The following is a 19,798-nucleotide window of genomic DNA, read 5'->3' as shown; positions in this document are numbered from 1 at the left end:
TTATATGGTTTTTCCGATGCAACTTGTAAATAATTTTTTGTATTTTTGTAATTAAAACATTACAAAAACAAAAACACACAATTAAAATGTCTTTGTAGTAAAAAAAAAAAAAAAATAAATAAACAACAATAAATAAAAATACAAAGAATAACAACCATTAATTTTTGTTCTTTTAGTTATAGACCTCCAAAATCCTATGCATGATAATTTCCGATCAACATTGTTTCATTTACCACCTATGGAGTACAGAAGAATACGGCTCGCACAAGTAATTCAATTTTTTTGAAATTCTCTTTTTTTTTTTCCCCCTCACGTAGAGTACAAATAAGTCAATAAAATTATCGGAGAAAGGTTCGCTGTTGGGAACTATACGAAAAAAATCATTTCCTTGAGGAAAACCTACTATATAAACCACATCAGGACCGAGAGTATCATCATTTTCAGTTGAAAAAGCCTTGCTGCTTGTTGTGTTTCAGTTTCACCAAACTAACGCTTCTTAGCCTCAGTAAGTTCAAAGTATTGCCGGATTATTCAAATAGTTTTTTTTTCCAACGCGCAAGTGGTATAGTTTTTTAAATAAAAGTTAACAAATTCAATTCACCGTTTGTGCTTCAGCCATGATCTCCACGAAGCGTTTGTTTCTCATTTTGCTCCTAACTTGCGTGGTTTTCATCGCAGTTTCAACGGCACATCCTTCTGTTGGTAAGTTAACGTTAAAATAAATCGACATAGTCAGCTTTTCAAGACCCTGATTCAATCGATTTTCCCTAGGCACGTGTTTTCGCAATTGCTCGCAGTGCAAAAAGTTCCTGGGGATATACTTTGACGTGCAGCTTTGCGACGAGTTTTGCGTCAAATTCAAGGGAAAAATGACACCCGACGTCGAAGACGCCGACAGTTTGGCTCCCTTCATTACGAATTTAAACGAAGTTCAGTAGCTTATAGACCAAATGAGTGCAGATTTAGTTAATTATAGGATTATGTTGCGCGTGTTTTTTTTTTAATTTTTTTTTCAAAATCGCTTGACAAATGTTTGTTGAGAAACATGGATGTACTAATGATAGTCATAAACGATTTATTTTTACATGAAACACCTAAAGTATTATTTGTATTAAAACTACTGTAAGCTACATTTATACATACAAGTATGCTCATTTGTACAAAAAATGCTAGTCACACCCGTGATAGTGAAAAAATACCGTGCATCTGATTGTAGGAAAATATTTGTCTTCATGTATTGGCTAGTGACGCTCCGCCCTCGGGTATTGCGGAAAGCGTTTGCTTGAATTCTAACTGTTGTATCTGCAAACAATGTAAGACCAAAGAGTTAATTTTGCCCATTCGTAAGCTACCGTTTGATTATAAATTGTTTTATTTGTATCAAAAAAAAAGCTATTAGAAATAAAGAAAAAAAAAAAAAAAAAAAAAAGATGAAATCAACGTTACACTTGTTATGGCATTACTTAAAACTAAAAACGTAAAAACTCACTCGCTGCCTCAGCGCCTTCTCGTTGGCGGTCGCCTTGGCCAGCAGGTCCTTGACCCTCAGCAAAAGCTCAGACTTGCGTCCCAGCTGCTCCCTGAGCAGAGCCACCTCCGAGACGTCCTCCCCGGACTTCCCTGCGCTCTCGGACAAGAGGGCGACTCTCCTCTGGGCGAGCTCCAACTCGGTCTCGAGAAAGGCCACGCGCATCTTGGCCTGCTCGCACTCCTCGCGCAAGTAGGCGCAGTCGCATCTCGACTCGAGATCGCTCTGGACGACGGAACTGCGGAGCCGCTTGTTCTCCTGCTGGAGTTTCTCGACGAGGCTCTTGAGGGCGACCACTGTCCTCTCGAGCTCGGCTTTCGTGCGCTGCGGTCCCTCCCGGCGCGGCAGGCCCTCCACACCCTTTTCGGTCTTCAACAGCTCCACGTACTTCTCCAGGTGCTGGATCTTCTCCTCGCACCTCGGCAGGTTCACGTTCGCGCGCTCCAGCTCCAGCCGCAGCTCAAAGTTCTCCGCCTCCAGTCGCAGGTTCTCCTTCTCCAGCAGCTCGTGCAGCTCCCGCGATCTTCTCGCTTCGGCGCTCCCGTACTCGTCGTCCTAAAAAAACTTGGTGGTTCTTTCGTTGCACTTGTCTATATCCAACGAAGCAAAAAAAAAGACACACCTCAAAGGCGATGGTTGCCGGTCTCTTGCGCTCGTCGCGCATGGCGATCTCGCTGTCCCTCTGGCAGAGCCGTGCGAGCAGCTCCTTGACGCGGGCCCTCAGCTCACGGCACTCGGCGCGCAGATCCTCCACGAGGGCCTCGTCGTGATTGACCACAATGACGTCAGGGGTCGGGGGTGTCTGGGGAGCCTCGCGACTCGTCGCAGCAGCGGCGTACTTGCGCTGCTCGCGCAAATAGAGCTTCTCGCGTTCCATGCAGGAGACGAGGTTGCGGAGCTTCTCGTAGTTGGCCTGTAGGCGCTGGCACTCCTCGCTCTTGTCCTTCAGCCTCTCTTTGAGCCGCTCGGCCGTCTGTTGCCACTTTTTGAGCTTCTCCCACAAGCCGAGGTCCTCCGCCGTCTGTTGTCAAAGGGGACGACATTTTTTTCACATTTATCTGGGAGGAAGAAAGGAATCGTACCTTGGCTCGTTTTGCCCGTTGCGCCATAAAGTGCCGGTCGAGCATCTCCTTGGCCTCGTGGAGCTCCTCCTCCAGTTCCCTGGTCTTCCGTTCGAGCAGCATCTCGCGCCTCGAGGCCTTTTTCTCCTGGACCTTGACGGCCATGTGTCTGTAGCGTGGGTCGAGAGAAAAAAAATAGAGGATACGCATAGCAATACAGAGGAATCACAGGGGGGCAACCTCACCTTCGGCTGAGCTGCTGTTTCAGCTCGGAGATCTCGCTCCTCAGGGACCTCTCCCGCTCCATCGAGGCTTGCAACTGTCTGCGCAAGTTGTCCAGCTGCGACTGCGACTGCTCGATGTCCTCGACCGTGTACGTTGTGGATAGCTGTTGCGGCTGCTCTTGTTGCTGCTTTTCTAGCTCGCTCTGTTTTTTTTTTAGATATACATTTACTGTATTATCCATGCAGTGCCTAAGGAAGAGCGCTCACCTCGATCTCGTCGGCCAGTCGGTTGTCCTTGATCTGCAGCGTCTTCATGAACGACAGCACCTCGGTCTTTGTGGCTGGCGCCCGGCGGCTCTCCGACACCTGCTGGCGCAACTCGTCCGTCTCGCTCTGCCGTTTAACCAGTTCTTGGCGGTAGCTCTCGATCTCTTCTCTGTGCTGTCTCTCTAATCTGTGGATTTTACGTCGATTCATTACGAGCGAGGAGGCAATGATAAAAAAAAAAAAAAAAAAACAATTGTATAAAATTTCGTGTTCTATATTGGACACCGATGACTTTGAAGTACGAGCATCAGTATAGGTTGAAAAAAAAAAAAAAAAAAAAAAAAAAAGGCGCACCTCTTCCTCATGCTGTCCATGTGCCTCAACCTGTCCTCGGCCAGTCTATGCCACCTTTCAGCCAGTTCGGCGCCGATGCCGAGCTCCGTCTCGAGCCTGGAGATCTTTTCCCTCAGGAACGACGTCTCCTCCAAGCCTTCGTTCTCTCCGGCTGGGGAATCCCTCTCCGGGCGCTCGGACCTACGGATGGAGAACAAGGCCAGAAGTAACTTTTGCTCGACAGCAGGATACATTAAATCTGATATCTCGATTTGCACGTGAAACCCAAGCGTGGAGTAACGACTCAGGTGTAGAAAGTTTTTTTTCGGCAAGTCCACCTGCGCGCGATCATATCGGGAAAAAAAAGGAAGGTGGGTGGATAACGAGTGTAATCACTCAAAACAACAGTGAAGATAAGACTAACACATGAGGGTCGCGACCACCTTGGCCGTTAGTCTCGGCCAGGCGTTTCTTGAGTCCTCTGATTTCCTCCTGGAGCCTCGCGGCGGCCTCGCTGTGCTTGTCCCGGTCCTCCTTGAGTAGGTTCTGGTAGCGCGCGATGGTGCCCTCCTTCTGAGCGACGATCATTTCCAACGCCTTGATGGTCGACTGCAGAGCTTCGTGGCTCGTCGCCGCGCATGGCTGGCCCGTGCCGTCCTTCTGCAGCTCGAAGGCCGTCTCTACGTGGATCGTCGACGGCAACGGCTGGCGCTCGTCGAGGAGCTTCGTCAGCCCGGCGACTTTGGCCCGCAGCTCCACCAGGTGGTTCTCCGACCTCGAGAGGGCCACCGCGCGCTCCGAGGCCAGATTTAACGCCTGGCTCAGCTGCTCTTGGAATACGGCTGCGTTGGCTCCTGCTACGAGCACTTTCAGTTAAAACAGAGCGTCTATCTTTTTCATTACACGTAGCGTCAAATAAAAAAATGTATAAAATGTACTTACCCTTATCTTCCGACTCGTCCGCGCTGTCGTTATCCTTCTCGCCATCGGTATCCGTTTTGGAGTAAATGGCACACTGAGTCTCGGCCTCGACTGCCTTCACCTCGGTCTGGACGGATCTTCCCACTGTCTCTACAGCCTTCGCGGTCTCGGTCTCGGTCACCTTGTCGGCGGTAATGGCTCTCCTCGCGCTCGACTTTTTCACCAGCCAGGCCTTTTGCGCCCCGGCCAACTCGCGCTCCATCGCCGCAACTCTGGCCTCGCTCTCCGCCAGGCTGGCTTTCGCGTCTCGCGACTCCTCCTCCAGCTGGCTTATCTGCATCTTGTACTTTGATTCCTTCGCAAGAAAACACCAATGTCTCAACGATAAGCGTATAAACGGCACGCAAAATACGGCAAAAAACATACGGCCAAAACTTTCTTGCTCTCGTCCGTGAACCTCCTCATGATGTCCTGCACCTCGCTACTGCCGATCTGCTGTTCCAGCATGTCCTTCAGTTGCTCGACGATCTGCAGCCTACCCGTGAGCGTCTCCTGCTGCACCTTGAGACCCTCGCTCTGGTCCCTGATCCTCGCCACCAGCTCCCTCACCTCGTTCCTGTCGCCGTTCAGTTTGCTCAAGCCCACCTCGTACCTCTCGTACGCGCTCAGCGAGGTCGAGCCGGCGTATTGGTGTTGCAAAAAATCAATCACCTCGACGTACTCCCTACGCCCAGCCATCACGTTTTGAAATACAACAACACCCTAGGACAAAGAAACCACTCACCCATCCTCCAACGGTTGCCCACCGTTGCTGTTCCTCCCGTTCTTCCTCGGGACCCCCAGCTCCTCCCTCGCGCGCGCCAAGTCTCGTTCGAGGGTCTTCTTTTGCTCCCTGAGCTCCGTCTCCACTACCTTGCAGTTGGCGAGCTCGAGCGCAAGCCTCGCCGTTTCCCCGACGTCCCTGTCCCCGCTGTCCGCCTCGAGCCTCATCACGCGCCGCCTCAGCTCGTTGAACTCGGCCAGGACCGCCGAGTCTATGGCCCGGTGCGTCTGCGCCTCGTCGCGCGCTATCTCGGCGCTCCTCCGCAGCCTCTCGTTCTCCAGTCCCAGCTCAACGGCGCGCGCCTCCAGCTCGCCCAGGCGCCTCGAACTAGCGCCTTCCCTCGCACCAGCCAGCCGCGAGAGTTGCACGTGCAAGCCCACGAGCTCGTCCCTGAGCTCCTGGACAACTCGCTCCCTGGCCCCCTCGTCCGTGGTCACTTTGTCCTCGAACGCGGCCCTGAGCCGCATACTCGACTCCAGGTACCTCTGCCGCAGTTCCGCGTGGACCTCGGGCGCCACGGAGCCAGCCAGGCTCTTGCGCAGTGCCACCACCCGGGCTTCCAGCTCCTTCTGGCGTTTCTCGGCCGAGTTGAGGGCCTCCTTGAAATCGCTCTCCTGGGCGGCGATCTCCTTGGCCATGGCGTAGATCTCCTCGGACCTTTTGCCGAAGACGTCGTCGTGGGCGTCGTTCATGGGGGTGTCGCCCGGCGAGTCCGAGGCCACGTGATGGAGACCGTCCTCGGGGGTCTCCGTTTGGAGGAGGTCGTCGCTCTCGGCTGCCTTGCCCGACGCCCGGCCCGAGTCCGCGTTCGGCGAGTGCGCGCTTCGCAGGGACTTGGGCGTCACCGGTAGCTCGGACGTGGTTTTCACGTCGGGGGTGAGGTTTTGCGAGGAGCTGCCCGTTTGGCGGCACTCGCCCTCCTCGACGCTGCTCGAACGTTGCAGCAGCTCTGCCTCGTAGCGCAACTGGTTTTGCCTGTAAGGAGGGTGAGGGGATGAATTCCGAGGAATTGGGATTTACTTGTAACAATAAAGTGGATTACGTCGCAAAGGGTATATACTCAATTGTACCTTATTTGCTGGAGCTGAGCGCGCAACTCGGCGTTGCTTCCTTGAAGATAGTTGACCCGTCCCTGCAACCGCATGGCCGGGTGGTACCATCCGGCCAAGTGCCTGGCGTCCAGGGCTTCGAGCAGATTCTCCAGAGTTTGAGACTGGATGGTGACTATGCTCTTACCTGCGAGAAAACGGTCAATCTATCGTTTCTTTTTGATCTTTCACACGTGGGTGCACGATACTTGCCATCTTGATTGTGAATGGAATCCAGTATCTCGTGCATACCCTGTCTCAGGGCTTCGTTTTCCTCGATGATCCATTTGACGTTCTCTTTCATCCGGCCCAGCTCCAGCTGGTCCTTTTCCGACCGATGGCTCAGCTCGTCCACATGCTCGCCGTCGCTCGCCACGTCATTGGTTTTGTTTAATTTGTTTCTCAACGACTCTTTGAGCGCTGTTTTTAACTTTCTTATCTGCGATGAGTTCGAAATAAATGGCCCAAGTGTGGTAATATTGTCGTGTCGAACGCGTATAACTTACCTGGAATTTCAAGTCGACGTTTTCGCTGGACAGTTGGTCGTAGTTCCTCTGTACCTGGTCGTCCTTCTCTTCCTGCGTCTTTTGCCGATGGAGAATCAAATTGTCCAAAGAAAACTCCTCACCCTCCAGGTCCTCCAGTTTGTCCCTGTGGACCCAACTTGTTACTGCCGATCGTCAAACACACGCGAGAACCAACGAGCCAAATACCTCAACACTATGATGGCCTCCTCGTAGCGCGAGTTCTCCTCTTCGAGCCTGTTGACGACGTCGACGAGGTCCTCGATGTGCTTGTTCTTCTTTTCCACTTGGCAGCTTAGTTCTTTTATTTCCTCTAGTGCCTCCGCCAAGCTCGAGTCTTCGTCCTCGTACTTGTTCAAAATGGCCAGGGCCTCGCACAACTGGAGCCCTCGGCTCGTTAAACCTCTCGTTCCAAACCACGTTACATTTTTTTATGATTACCTGCTCGCTCTTCACTTTGGCATCCTTTTCCGCCCTGTCCAGCAAACTCTCCAGTGCGCTTATCCGCTTACTCGCCTCCTCGGCTTTTTTGTTCGCGTCTCGCTGTTCTTTTACACCTCTCTTTGAAGTTGCCCGCCTAAAAGTCACCATTTTCAAAATTTATACGTGAATAAAAGAGCCTAAGGGTGTGTTATCCCCCCCAATAGGTTCCAAGCATTCGAACGACCAAAAAATAGCGTACAGCGTTAAAAAGCATCATCGCGTGGTTAATTGCTACGAGAGATGGGCAAGCATGTTTAGAAAAAAAAGTTTAGTTTCTCCTGCTGGCAAAGTGCTTGATTCGCATCACGACAATAAGACAATTAAAAATGGGCAAGAAAGTTTTTTTTTTTTTTTTTTTTTTTTTGTAAATAAAGAGCAAGACCATAAATTAACAATGGGCCCATCCCCGCGGCCCTTCTGATCGGTATAACCTAACCGGCGCCGAAAATTCTCACGTCACGTATAATCCGAGCCTCGTTCTCGTGCACGTCTCGGTAAAGCCAGAAGCAGCGGACGAGGAAGGCGACGGCAGTCGTATCTGTACTAACGGTCGGCCATCCGATTTGAACCTCTCGATGAGCAAGCTGCTCTCGTTTATCTCGACCACCGCCTCGGACAGCTTCGCCTGGAGCTCGGCAATTATCTCGTCTCGCCGGTCAATGTCGCGGACCAACCGCTCGACCTCGGCGCCCCTCCCAACACCCGGTGACCCGTCCGCTCCTCCCCGATCGCTTGCCGCGCTCATCAGGTTCTCCTTCAGCTTAGCGATCGTCCGGTCCTTTTCGTCCAGGATCTCCTGGAACACCATCATTTCCACCGAGTGAAATTACTCCCTCCTAATTGGATGTGTGCTCTCGTACCTTCCACTCGACGATCCTCGCCTCGACTGCCGTGCTGAACTCCTCGATGACGGCGTCCCTCTCCGCTCTTTCGCTGGCCATTTCTTCGATTTGAGAAACGAGCAGAGCGTTTTCCTCCTCCACCTCGGCCAATCGGTCTTTTTTTGAGACGCGGTCAAGTACGTGAATAAGTGCATTACCAAGCATTTGATACAATTTATCGGAAAAAAATAAACAAATGATACCTTTTAGCAAAATATTTTCATTCTTTATCGAATTCATCTCCGCGCTCGTTGAGTTCATCCTCTCGACGGCGTCTCTCATCTCGATCGTTAGCACTTTCAGTTTTCCCTTCAGCTGAGCATTGACGTGCTCCAGGTTCTAAAAATGGTACACACAGATTGTTACATTACCAAAGGAAACAATAGGTTAAACAAATTTCATCATTGGTTGCTCGCTTCGATTTTTACTCACGTTCAACTCGGGAACCGATCGGCCTTTCTTGGCTTCCTTGACTCTCCTTATTGGGCTGTCCATCTTGACAGTTGATTTAATTTTTCATTTACACTACTCGCGGGCGAGGAAACTCTCAGTTTCGGCCGGACGTTCGTAAATCACGAAACCACGATTTGGTGCATCGTGTTTTTTTTTTTTTTTTTTTTTTTTCACCTAATTCTACATTATTGTCGACAAAATCACACGTGGTGGTTGTTTTTTAAAAGACAGTGGTGAAAAAGTTAGCCCTTGTACAAGTGTTGAATCGGTGATATCGAGTGACATTTTGAACGCAACGTCCTCCTTTTTGAATACCTTATGGTGACGTGTGTTTGTTAATACTGTTTTCTTTCCGTTTTGGCATTTGCTTATACTTAACAAAGCGATCACACGTAAAGTGCTATCGAAGTGGTTTTTCCTTTGTGGCACATAACTTGGTCGAAAGTTGAACTCGTACAGTTAATTTTTGGTCGTCATAAAACACCGTAAGTCATGAATTTTCTGGATGAAATAAAAAAATAATAACAATAATGTTTTTTTTTCCCTCCGTCTCTTTTTTTCCCGCTGTACGAATAAAATTAATCTTACCCCTAGATCCGAGGGGAGTTGTTGACCCACGCGATTCCTCGAATACACACACGGTATATACAATCAACCGACACACTTTTACAAGCGTTTAAATAATAAATGGAGCTCGTGCTTTACTGCACCACAAGACAAAAGGTGCAATCGATAGAGAATAAATGATTTCCATCTCCTATTTAGGCGACATGCCTGTGTACGTGAATTTAAAAAATTACTCACACTCGTATAATTATATTAGCGGCCACTATTTTACGTATTTATGTGGATCCACCAAGTACCCGATGGTATTGCAAAACCCTCGCTTGATGCTATGTAAATAAAAAATGAATGAACACAATCGTTTCAAGCAACAAAAGTAATTAAATTGTATAACTAAAAGGTCTAATGATATTGCACCGTGTAAAATGATCGACAAGTGCGAGAAAACAAAAGAATAAGAAGCGCCAGTCGCGTCGGTCGCTAATGTTATGCTCTTATTTCATCCCTAGCGACGTGTCGGAGCGAAGAATAAACATTGGTAGCGACAGGGAGGGGGTGGGAGGCCAAGTCGAGCTTAATGCATTTGGTATAGGGTAGCGTTAGACCGTATAAATGTTATCCATGTAAAGGCTACCTGAGTAGGTGTGAAAATATAAAGAAAAGCTGCAATTTTTAGTTTTCCTCGAGCTGGTGAAATTAACGATAACAATACGATAGTTCATTTGTTGGATTGTTTCGTGTGACGCTTAATCGCTGAATAACACAATTTTTCATTCTTCGATACTCTGATAATATGTACATCCCAAGAACGTCGCGAATCTCAAATTGAGTAGAAAAAACTTCCCGACTACCATGAGACCGATTTTTCATCAAAAAATTTTTATTTTCTTTGTTTATCGTAAATAACAATCAATTTGACTGGGCTAAATAAAAATAAATAAGTTATTTCCCGAGTGGAAGTTAAAAAGAGGCGAAGCTGCCAGTTGGTATTTTGCATAAATTTTGCCAATATTTTTAACAATTTCTTCGTTCATAATACTTGGCATAAATACCATACAAAAGTTTCGTATTTATTGAAATTTATACGCAGTGGATGTGTTCAGTTTACGATCAACGCCATCTCGCGTTGCTAATTTTGAGTTAAAAAGTACCCCTAAAATTCTCCAGGAAATTGTCCGCCAGAGCGCACTAGTAGCGTTTTCTCAAAATTTTTGTCGGCTGCTGCTGAGACGTGCCGAGCTGTCCAGACGTCCAAACATTGCTTGTATTTATTATTGTGTACATAAGATCGATTTTAGGATTAGTAAGTTTTATTTATGATTGCAAATACTTTGCAATACAGCTGTTGAATTGTCACGCTATTTTGGCTTTCTTGTCCTACCTTTGATGCATACATCGTGATAACTGATCCATTATTCAAATTTTTACATTACTTTTTTTAGATTTACTTTACAAAGCACTTATAAACTGTCATCTGTCAACGGTTCCACTATGTAAATGTTAGGGTACTATTTGTACAATATTGAACAATAACGGTATGGTCATATCTTTCTTGAACTCTACTCAATGTGATATGTTGATTATTTGAAACGATTGCTTATTATAATTTTCTAACTAACCTTGTTGAAAATACTTTTTCCAGGGTAATAGTTTCAGGGTAATTTTGCAAAGAAACATGGACGGAAAAAAGATTGATTTAACAGTATCAGGGTCAGAAATTTTTGTGTGGAAAGCAGACGGTGAGTAATTCTATCTTTGACAGCGAGTGGATATTGCTTTTTCAAGTTTTCAAGTGAACATTTTTCTTCAGATTGGCTAATATTGAGGCAAACCCACAGAATATTGGGGGACTGTATTGGATGCATTGCAAAAAAACCAAGACAAGAAAATGTAAGTGGACTGCCACTGCTTTTACTTCCAGAAGAGGCCAAATTACTGGTAGAAAAGGATATCGGTCGCCTAGTTCAGAAACCAATGTTGAAAGAGATACCTACTGAATCTTTGAAAAAAAAATTTGAGGAGTACAGGAACAAATTGTTTTTAGATCAACAAGATATTTTGATCGAAAAAAGAAAGTTGCAAGTACTGTTTTTCTTGCAGTATATTTTTACGATTATATTGCGAGAATTTGATAATATTCATTGAATTATTCCGTAGCTTTCAAGTGTTATGGATCGAATTGTAGAAGGTAAAAAGAGGAAACTTTTAGGACTGGACACAAGTAAAAAAAAAATTAAAAAACCTTTAGATGATGAGACAAGAAAAGCATTGGATGAGATTGAAATTGACAAAGAAGCTCTTATGGAGGAAGAAGTTGCCAAGTTACCTAAAATTAAAAAAAGTGATGCATTTGTTCAGATACATACAGGTAAATAAATAGACGTTTTAATGGTGATGAAAAAACCATTTACAAAAATTTAAACTAATTTTTTTTTATTGATGCAGCCTATCCATGGAACACAGGTGATATTAAAATAGAAATGTCGATCTTTCCAAGTACAGATGAAGAAGTACTTAAATACAAAGTGTTCAAGGATATGTGGGAAAAAGGCTACTACATAACAAGTGGTCAAAAGTTTGGTTGCGATTATTTAGCATACCCAGGTAAAAATTTTTCATCACAAACTTTGTAGCCAATGTGTTTTGAAGACACTAAATTTTGCTGATTTTTAGGTGATCCAATAATGTTTCACTCTCAGCTATTAATCCATTGTAAGAACAGAAACGATGAAATATCCATACCAGAACTCATTGCTGAAAGTCGCATAGGTAGCCATGTAAGAAAGACTTTGGTTTTTGCAACTCTATCAAATGATGGAGAAAGTATAGAGTACTTTTCCTCAAGATGGGCAGATTCTTCTATGGGATATTTATGAACGCATTTCAATAGACTAAATTTTTTTATTTTTTTGTACATTTGAATAAAATTTTACAAATACACTTCATATTTTATCAACTAATTTAAAGCGGTTGTGTGCAGGTTCAGGGATAACATTAAAGTATTTTTTGTAAATAGTCTGGTCTTGCCTTTCTCCATAATTAAGTCTGATCCAACTGTGATCCCACTTGGGATTGGTCTTTTCACATGTTACCACAACTTTGCCTGGACAGTAGGCAAACAAAGTTCCATTTCTACCAAATCCAACCTGCAAACGTTACCAGATTTAATTATTAACATTAATATTGTAAAAAACCAAGATGAACAAGAACTAAGAGTTATCTTACATTAAGACCAGGGTGAAAACGAGTTCTATTCTGAGTGACTAATATATTTCCTCTATGCACTTTATGGCCATCCTGAACCTTCCATCCTCTGTGTTTTGCTTTGGAATTTCCAGCGTTCTGTGTTGTTGTACCAGTTTTGTGTGATGCATTACGACAACATACTAAAAGTAATATAAATATATAAGTTACACATTTAATTCTGATTTTAAAAAAACATTTTTATCACTCGTATTTCCAAATTATTTGATACCACAAATTTGTGGTCCACTTTTTTAAGTAAATAATAAAAATATTAACAAAACTATTGCTATAAAACAAAAAGTAACCTAAATTTCGAAGATATATCTTTTAACAAACTCACCGACAAAACTGGTGTTTGGTTTTACTAGATATTGTCTGGCATGGTGTAAGTATTTATTAGCCAAACTTGTTAAGAATGGCATTTCCAAAATATCCTTTAGTTGTTATGAACAATTACAAACATTAAAACCACTTTGTTTTCGAATGGGGTGTTTTCTTAGCATTAGATGATATCCATTGGGATTTTGGAATCGGAACGAGTGAGTTTTAGGGTTTAGTCTAGGTTGACGCTAGCGCTGCCTGACCATATGCGACGTTACCACGACCTACGTAAACTTAACTGCTGGGAGAGGCAGCATTTAGTAGTGATTACTACAAGTACTACTATTTTACTATAACTACTGTTAATGATTTTTGTTTCTACAAGGGTGCCTTATGTAGGGGGGGGGGGGCAAGGATCAAGATGACAATTGCAATCCACACACGTTCAATTGATTGACAAGAGATATCTTACGTTGTATTTAACCTGTTCTTATTATCTATAAGTAACGTGTTTGAATGAAGCAAATATAATATTAGTATAATGGTTTTGCGTAGCTCTGTGAAAAATAATGTTGATGGGTATCCCTGAGGTACCACACCAATTAATGTACTGTAAAAGAATGCAATGAAATTATATTAATAAAATTCAAAAACGTTTTTTTTCCGAAAAGTTAATGATTTCAAGTAGTATATCTTAAGGCAGTTACTAAGTTTTACTCGTATAAATGTGTGTCGAGGGCAATTACTGTTACTTAAGAAGCTATATATTTACTATAATTATTGAATTATCTTCCGTCATTAGTAAGAATTACGTATACGACATGTACATGGGTACATTTGTTACCAAAAAAAAAAAAAAAAACTACAAGAAACTTGTACAAGCTTTGGATCATCATCCATCAATATGTTTTCTTTGATTTTTTCTAGAATATGAGAAATCGTGCGTGTTATCATCGGGTATATTTAACTTCAATGAGTTGAACTTTTTCTCTTATATTAATTCATGCAAATATACTAACGATTACAAGGCTCTACTGTAATTATTATAATTTACAGTAGAGCCATTTAGTCAATTATAAACCAGCCGCAACAAATTGCTTAGGTATCAAATAAAAAGTTTACGTTGTCAATGCTATTTGCGGCAAGTTTACAATCTATCTTTTACCTAAAATCTACTTCAAAAAGTATAAATATACAGATGAATTTTAAAGTAAAAAAGATAATGTAAACTTGCCGCAAATAGCACTCATCACGTAAACTTTTTACTTTCTATGTTTAAAATAAGTTGCGGCTGGTTTATAATTGATTAAATAGCTATACTATAAGTAATAGTAATAATTATTTGGATCAGCGCCATCTAGCGGTATTTTTTTTTTCGCCAAAAGTGGCCTCTAAAATTCTGAAACCGAGCATTAGCGCTTAGAGCCATTTAGCCAACTATAAACCAGCCGCAACTTATTTCGTAGCTACAAAATAGAAAAATAACAGTACGTGTGTTTTTGGCGGCAAGTTAACAATCTATTTTATATCAAAAAATCGACCTCCTATGTATTTATACTTTTAAAGATCAGTTTTCGAGTAGAAGATAAATTGTTAACTTGCCGCCAAAAACACATGTACTGTTATTTTTTTATTTTGTAGCTACAAGATAAGTTGCGGCTGGTTTATAACTGATTAAGTGGCTCTATAGGGCTAAACTGCCTAAAGCTCTCCTTCAGAATTTCAGAAGCAATTTTTGGCCAAAAAAATCACAACCGCTAGATGGCGCTGATCCAAATAATTATTACTAATACTTATAGTAGAGCCATTTAGTCAATTACAAACCAGCCGCAATTGATCGCATAGACACAAAATATAAAACAAACGTTGTCTGTGCTATTTGCGGCAAGTTTACAACTTATTTTTTACTTGAAAATTGACCTTTTAAAGTATAAATATTCTACTCATCTCATATGGCTTATAAAATCAACCATTTTTACAAAATCACAACACTTTAGACCTTTTATCATTAACTCATTGAAGCACAGCCCTTTAACTTAATAGTTCCAATAAACAGTAAACTTATATAACATGTCCATAGCAAAATTTGTGTTACAGAAATCTTGAATAACGATCAAACAAATACGTAAATTAATTAGTCTAGAAGAGACAACTGAAAAAATAGGCCTAAGTATGAAAGAAGTACAGTCACACTATGAGTCTCCTAAGAATGGGGCATTGGATCTTACTTAATTAGATAAAGTTGGGTTTTTTGTTTATTTACAATACTTACAATTTACTTCTCTGTAATAAATGTATTTTTTATTTAGTGAGATCCAATGCTCCATTCTTAGGAGACTCTTCGTGTTACTGTGCTCCTTCCATACTTAGGCCTTTTTTTTTTTAGTTGTCTCTTTTAGACTCTAAAATCAAATCTTAGGAGACTCATAGTGTGACTGTACTTCTTTCATACTTAGGCCTATTTTTTCAGTTGTCTCTTTTAGACTAATTAATTTACGTATTTGTTTGATTGTTATTCAAGATTTCTGTAACACAAATTTTGCTATGGACATGTTATATAAGTTTACTGTTTATTGAAACTATTAAGTTAAAGGGCTGTGCTTCAATGAGTTAATGATAAAAGGTCTAAAGTGTTGTGATTTTGTAAAAATGGTTGATTTTATAAGCCATATGAGATGAGTAGAATATTTATACTTTAACAGGTCAATTTTTAAGTAAAAAATAAGTTGTAAACTTGCCGCAAATAGCACAGACAACGTTTGTTTTATATTTTGTGTCTATGCGATTAGTTGCGGCTGGTTTGTAATTGACTAAATGGCTCTACTATAAGTATTAGTAATAATTATTTGGATCAGCGCCATCTAGCGGTTGTGATTTTTTTGGCCAAAAATTGCTTCTGAAATTCTGAAGGAGAGCTTTAGGCAGTTTAGCCCTATAGAGCCACTTAATCAGTTATAAACCAGCCGCAACTTATCTTGTAGCTATAAAATAAAAAAATAACAATACATGTGTTTTTGGCGGCAAGTTAACAATCTATTTTCTACCAAAAATTGGCTTCCTATGTATTTCTATTTTTGAAGATAAATTTTCGTGCAAAAGATAGATTGTTAACTTGCCGCCAAAAACACACGTACTGTTATTTTTCTATTTTATAGCTACAAGATGAGTTGCGGCTGGTTTATAGTTGGCTAAAGGGCTTTAAGCGCTAATGCTGCGGGTCAAAAGTTTAAGGCCACTTTTTAGTTCAAAAATCTCTAACGCTAGATGGCGCTGATCCAAATAATTATTTGAATTTACAGTAGAGTCATGTTATCAATTATAAACCAGCCGCAACTAATCATCGAGATACAAAACAAAATGTTCACGTTGTTTGTGCTATTTGCGGCAAGTTTACTATCTATCTTTTACAAATCAACTTCCTATAAGTATATTATTTTATACTTTTTTAAATACTCCTTGAATATTAGCCTTTAGCTCTATTCTCACCTTAGAGCTTACTCGTATTGGGTTCGAAACGATTTTTTTTTTTAATGGTGTCCTTTGCAGCATTCAATCACGAACTCGTATCAGGGGCTTTTGGTTATTTTGTTAAAATTTGATTGAAAAGCTCATAGTCAGATTTATACATTTTGTATGTTTGTATGTTGTACATCCATTTACCATTGTGTTATTGTTAGTGGTAAAAACTATTTTACGCTTTTTTAAAAAATTTTACTCAAATTTGAAATTATAATGGTTGGATTATTCGATGATCAAAATACTCGGATGAAAACTGTTACCGTTGCGCTTTACAGTTTTAAATAAACAACAATTTGCAATGCAACTTAAACTAAAAATAAAAAAAAAAAATGAAAAAACCATTTACTAAATACGTATGTACTTATGTACCAAATTTTTCTCTTATATTATACACGGTAACGTGTAATATAATAAGATAGCATTTCAGTATATTATATTATATTAGTCCTATACTGCATTACTTTTATACGTGTGCTTGCATGCATGATTAAGTTGTTGGTTCAGAGGATGATACAATCTGACGGTAAAGTTTCGACGGACCTAATTGGAGGTAAGTAAATACCTCGCAGTATTTAAATTACTGCACTTTACGGAAAAAAGTACCCACCGTCAACGATTAATTAACACGTAGTAGGTACATCTTCAAACTAAACTTGTTTTCAAGTCATAATTTTAATATCAAATACTCATTTCGATTTCATGGCTGTACACAACTATTCAGTACATTGTAGAGCAGCACTGGACGCCCGCTAGAATAGCGATTGTTGAAAAATGATTAATTGAGAAGGCTGTTAACTGTGTATGATACCAGATGTCAAAGATTTGCTGAAAATTGATATTTTCCACTCCGATATTTTACTTACCTAAATATACCAAGCGTGTGATTATAATTTGCAATATCGCCAAACATAGATTTATTTGGTACGAGGTATTGCACGCGTATAAACTATTTATCACTCAGTGATGCCTGCGTGACGCACACCGATCGAGGTTTATTTACGGAAATCAGCAATAATCAACATGTATGCATCAAGTCGTTTATTTTAATGCTTGAAATTAATAAAAAAAAAAAAAAAAAAAAAAAAAAGATTGATCAGTAAAAAACTTTCGCCAATCCTCAAATCACGCAAAATGCCCTTGGGACATAATATATTAATACCCTGTGATGTGTTTGACTTGTATCTTCATACTCTGGATTTGTATGATGTTACAGGCTACATGATTGTACCCACCTCGAATCGTCGCAAGTCTTGAACTCGAATCGCAAAAACGCGGCCCTTCAACCATAGCCTACCAATGACCAAAACTCACCCCCAAAAGCTCGCCCGGGTAAAATAAGATCCTATTGATAAAAGCACCGCACACTCGCATACAAAAAAAAAAAAAAAAAAAATCAGTGTGCACATGTAGCATCGAGGAAGCCCCCCTTTTATGTTAACAGTATACGTGCATGTTACACCGAGAGAGATGATTCCGTAGGGGCCCTATATACTTATATATAAATGTCTCGCTCTCTTTATCGGCGTACAGATATAATATACTTACAAACCGCGGCCGTGCATGCAAAATAAGCTACATGTGGACGGAGAAGGATTTTGATCGGCGGGGCTTGAAAGGCTACGAGCGCGGGCGAAGGGGAAACTCGAAAATGATGATGATACGAGAGGCCGTGATATAGGGTGTCGGTGGTGTGTGCGCGTACAAACACACCATCGGTCCCTTTTTCTCTCTGTCTTTCGTTTCGTATACGCGTATGCACGTACGCATTATATACATCACGCGTATGTATCGCAATTCGCGCCAGAGTGTATACGTGTACACACGCAGATGGGCTATTATACTCGAGGCCCTCCCCCATGTGTACCGCGTATCGGAGAGGAAGAAAATCTCCCGATGCCACATAGCGCGCGTAGCCTTTGGCCGCTCTGTCGTGCGCGCGTATGTTGTAAGGTAAAGGACATCTCGTACGGTGTTTTCGTGAGAGACGATGCAAATGAAACTATAATATTATGTTTAAGGAGTTTGAGGTATATTATACCCTGTGCGCGCAACCAGAGCCAGAGAGAGAGAGAGGGACGGAGTGCAGGATATATTGTTACGGGGAATAAAGAGCTGCTGAGGTGCAGGAAGAAGACGATACGTCGCTGCTGTTGGCGGTGCGTGTATATAATAGCTGATGTGCGCGCTACGGAGAAAGAGCTCGGGATGATGTATTTTTTGTGAATAATCGGTTTTGCATTTTCAGAGGTGGTGTACCGATTGTCGGATGCGTCTGTTATACAGTGCTCCGTGGCGATGGAAAAAGTGTGACGAAAAAAAAAATCGTTCGATTTCACGTTGACGCGGGTGCGCGGAAAAACGAGAGTAATTTCGCGTGGAAATTGCATGTTCGCGCGAGCAAAGCTAGATTTGATTTTTTTTCTTTTCTTCTTTTCGTAATAGTGTATGCCCTCTGATCGAAAAAAAAAAAAAAAAAAAAAAAAAATAGTTGGATCAGCGATTGTGAGCCATGACGTTTAAATCGTGCGTGTACAGGGTAAGGAAATGACAAGGTTTTGTGCACTTTTTACGTGCCACTGTGATGCAGAAGTGCCAGTCGAACGAAGAACGCGAATGGGGCCTCAGTAATGACGTCCGTTGGTAGAACGAAACTACTGGATTTTTTTACATATAGCATATATTCACCGTGTGTAATGAGTTTTGATTTCAAGTGCGACAAAATAATGGCATGCCGTAATAAATCTATGTAGACGCCCAAAGAGGATAGGGGAACAGAGAAAAGGAGAGATCGGGTGCAGTTTTAACAGTGAGGTGAGTGCATGTTCTAGAAAGTAAAAAAAAAAAATTAGATCCCCGATATTTTGGGCACTCAATCAATGGAGATCGGTAAGGCGTCGGACTATTTTTTTTTCTTTACGTACCTATTGGGCCGTAAAATCGTTTGAAGGTTGCCTGTATTTAAATATATCGTTTGTTCAGTGTAACCTGAAAATAATAACAATGAAGAAAGAAATCGGTATCGCGTCGAAATAAGGAAAGAGAAAACTAGCCGATCCAATGGAAAAATAAAAAAGAACATCCTCGAAATTGACTTGAACGCGTTAGCTCACCCGCTGAAAATCGTATGAAGGTGATGACCGTGTCTTCGCAGGGCCAACCGCGAAGCAGAGCACATGGGCGCGGAAACTCGATTTTCGTAAAATCGAATAAGGGGCACTTCGCACATACATACATATGTATGTACGAACGAAGGGTGGAAAAGAAAAAGGACGGCTAAGACCTAAATACATGTACTCGTATTTAGTACGTGGCGAGCATGTATGTATGCATGCACGTAGGCGAGGATGACCGGATGTCGATCGGTGCTGTGATGCGATTGATTCGCTGAAGAGGCCGTACAGCCGGCGCGCTAGCTTCGACTTCCGAGTGGTCCAGCCTGCGCCCTCGGGGTAACACACGAGAATATATTATACACATGGATATCGGTACGCCGATGCGCGGAGAGGGAAAATTATTAGCCGCGAGCACGGCAGCTCTTCCGAGTATAGTTTCTCTCTTTCTC

At 42.4% G+C, this 19,798-nt stretch overlaps 4 protein-coding genes across 4 annotated transcripts; 2 read left to right on the top strand and 2 right to left on the bottom strand.

The window, feature by feature from the left end:
- Positions 1-452: 452 nt before the first annotated feature.
- On the top strand, positions 453-992 carry Eh (Eclosion hormone). The gene is made up of 2 exons (XM_014363719.2): positions 453-702; positions 772-992. The coding sequence occupies exons 1-2, from the start codon at positions 618-620 to the stop codon at positions 936-938; spliced, it is 252 nt and encodes an 83-aa protein (XP_014219205.1). The 5' UTR covers positions 453-617; the 3' UTR covers positions 939-992.
- Positions 993-1,160: 168 nt separating this feature from the next.
- Positions 1,161-8,628, bottom strand: Cep290 (Centrosomal protein 290kDa). Its single transcript, XM_089590758.1, has 20 exons — positions 8,566-8,628; positions 8,337-8,472; positions 8,113-8,249; positions 7,801-8,048; positions 7,211-7,346; positions 6,959-7,149; positions 6,752-6,896; positions 6,459-6,684; positions 6,228-6,393; positions 5,117-6,132; positions 4,761-5,062; positions 4,356-4,689; positions 3,820-4,279; positions 3,435-3,614; positions 3,081-3,267; positions 2,835-3,016; positions 2,611-2,758; positions 2,151-2,549; positions 1,490-2,083; positions 1,161-1,302 (listed from the first exon to the last, which is right to left on the bottom strand). The coding sequence occupies exons 1-20, from the start codon at positions 8,626-8,628 to the stop codon at positions 1,231-1,233; spliced, it is 5,322 nt and encodes a 1,773-aa protein (XP_089446884.1). The 3' UTR covers positions 1,161-1,230.
- A 1,758-nt stretch (positions 8,629-10,386) lies between these two features.
- Tsen34 (tRNA splicing endonuclease subunit 34) lies at positions 10,387-12,095 on the top strand. Its single transcript, XM_014363679.3, has 7 exons — positions 10,387-10,453; positions 10,593-10,685; positions 10,793-10,889; positions 10,961-11,232; positions 11,308-11,518; positions 11,596-11,754; positions 11,824-12,095. Exons 3-7 carry the CDS (start codon positions 10,826-10,828, stop codon positions 12,024-12,026), a joined length of 909 nt encoding a protein of 302 aa, XP_014219165.2. The 5' UTR covers positions 10,387-10,453; positions 10,593-10,685; positions 10,793-10,825; the 3' UTR covers positions 12,027-12,095.
- Positions 12,038-13,039, bottom strand: mRpL27 (mitochondrial ribosomal protein L27). Its single transcript, XM_014363678.2, has 3 exons — positions 12,737-13,039; positions 12,376-12,536; positions 12,038-12,296 (listed from the first exon to the last, which is right to left on the bottom strand). Exons 1-3 carry the CDS (start codon positions 12,816-12,818, stop codon positions 12,093-12,095), a joined length of 447 nt encoding a protein of 148 aa, XP_014219164.2. The 5' UTR covers positions 12,819-13,039; the 3' UTR covers positions 12,038-12,092.
- Between the last annotated feature and the right edge of the window lie 6,759 nt (positions 13,040-19,798).

This window comes from Copidosoma floridanum, unplaced genomic scaffold (genome assembly GCF_036245765.1).
Source record: "Copidosoma floridanum isolate Cflo_tuat_1 unplaced genomic scaffold, Cflo_Japanese_pri ptg000013l, whole genome shotgun sequence".
Lineage (NCBI taxonomy): Eukaryota > Metazoa > Arthropoda > Insecta > Hymenoptera > Encyrtidae > Copidosoma > Copidosoma floridanum.
Note: the sequence above shows the minus strand (reverse complement) of the source record. Positions and strands in the feature narration are given on the sequence as shown.

Coding starts and splice junctions, on each gene's coding strand:
- Eh (XM_014363719.2), top strand. CDS start 618: ATGATCTCCACGAAGCGTTTGTTTCTCATTTTGCTCCTAACTTGCGTG. Junction 703..771: donor AACGGCACATCCTTCTGTTG/GTAAGTTAACGT, acceptor GATTTTCCCTAG/GCACGTGTTTTCGCAATTGC.
- Cep290 (XM_089590758.1), bottom strand. CDS start 8,628: ATGGACAGCCCAATAAGGAGAGTCAAGGAAGCCAAGAAAGGCCGATCG. Junction 3,615..3,819: donor GTGTTAGTCTTATCTTCACT/GTTGTTTTGAGT, acceptor CTCCATCCGTAG/GTCCGAGCGCCCGGAGAGGG. Junction 3,017..3,080: donor GACTGGCCGACGAGATCGAG/GTGAGCGCTCTT, acceptor AAAAAAAAACAG/AGCGAGCTAGAAAAGCAGCA.
- Tsen34 (XM_014363679.3), top strand. CDS start 10,826: ATGGACGGAAAAAAGATTGATTTAACAGTATCAGGGTCAGAAATTTTT. Junction 11,233..11,307: donor TCGAAAAAAGAAAGTTGCAA/GTACTGTTTTTC, acceptor ATTATTCCGTAG/CTTTCAAGTGTTATGGATCG. Junction 11,755..11,823: donor CGATTATTTAGCATACCCAG/GTAAAAATTTTT, acceptor GCTGATTTTTAG/GTGATCCAATAATGTTTCAC.
- mRpL27 (XM_014363678.2), bottom strand. CDS start 12,818: ATGCCATTCTTAACAAGTTTGGCTAATAAATACTTACACCATGCCAGA. Junction 12,537..12,736: donor ACCAAACACCAGTTTTGTCG/GTGAGTTTGTTA, acceptor TATTACTTTTAG/TATGTTGTCGTAATGCATCA. Junction 12,297..12,375: donor GTTTTCACCCTGGTCTTAAT/GTAAGATAACTC, acceptor TAACGTTTGCAG/GTTGGATTTGGTAGAAATGG.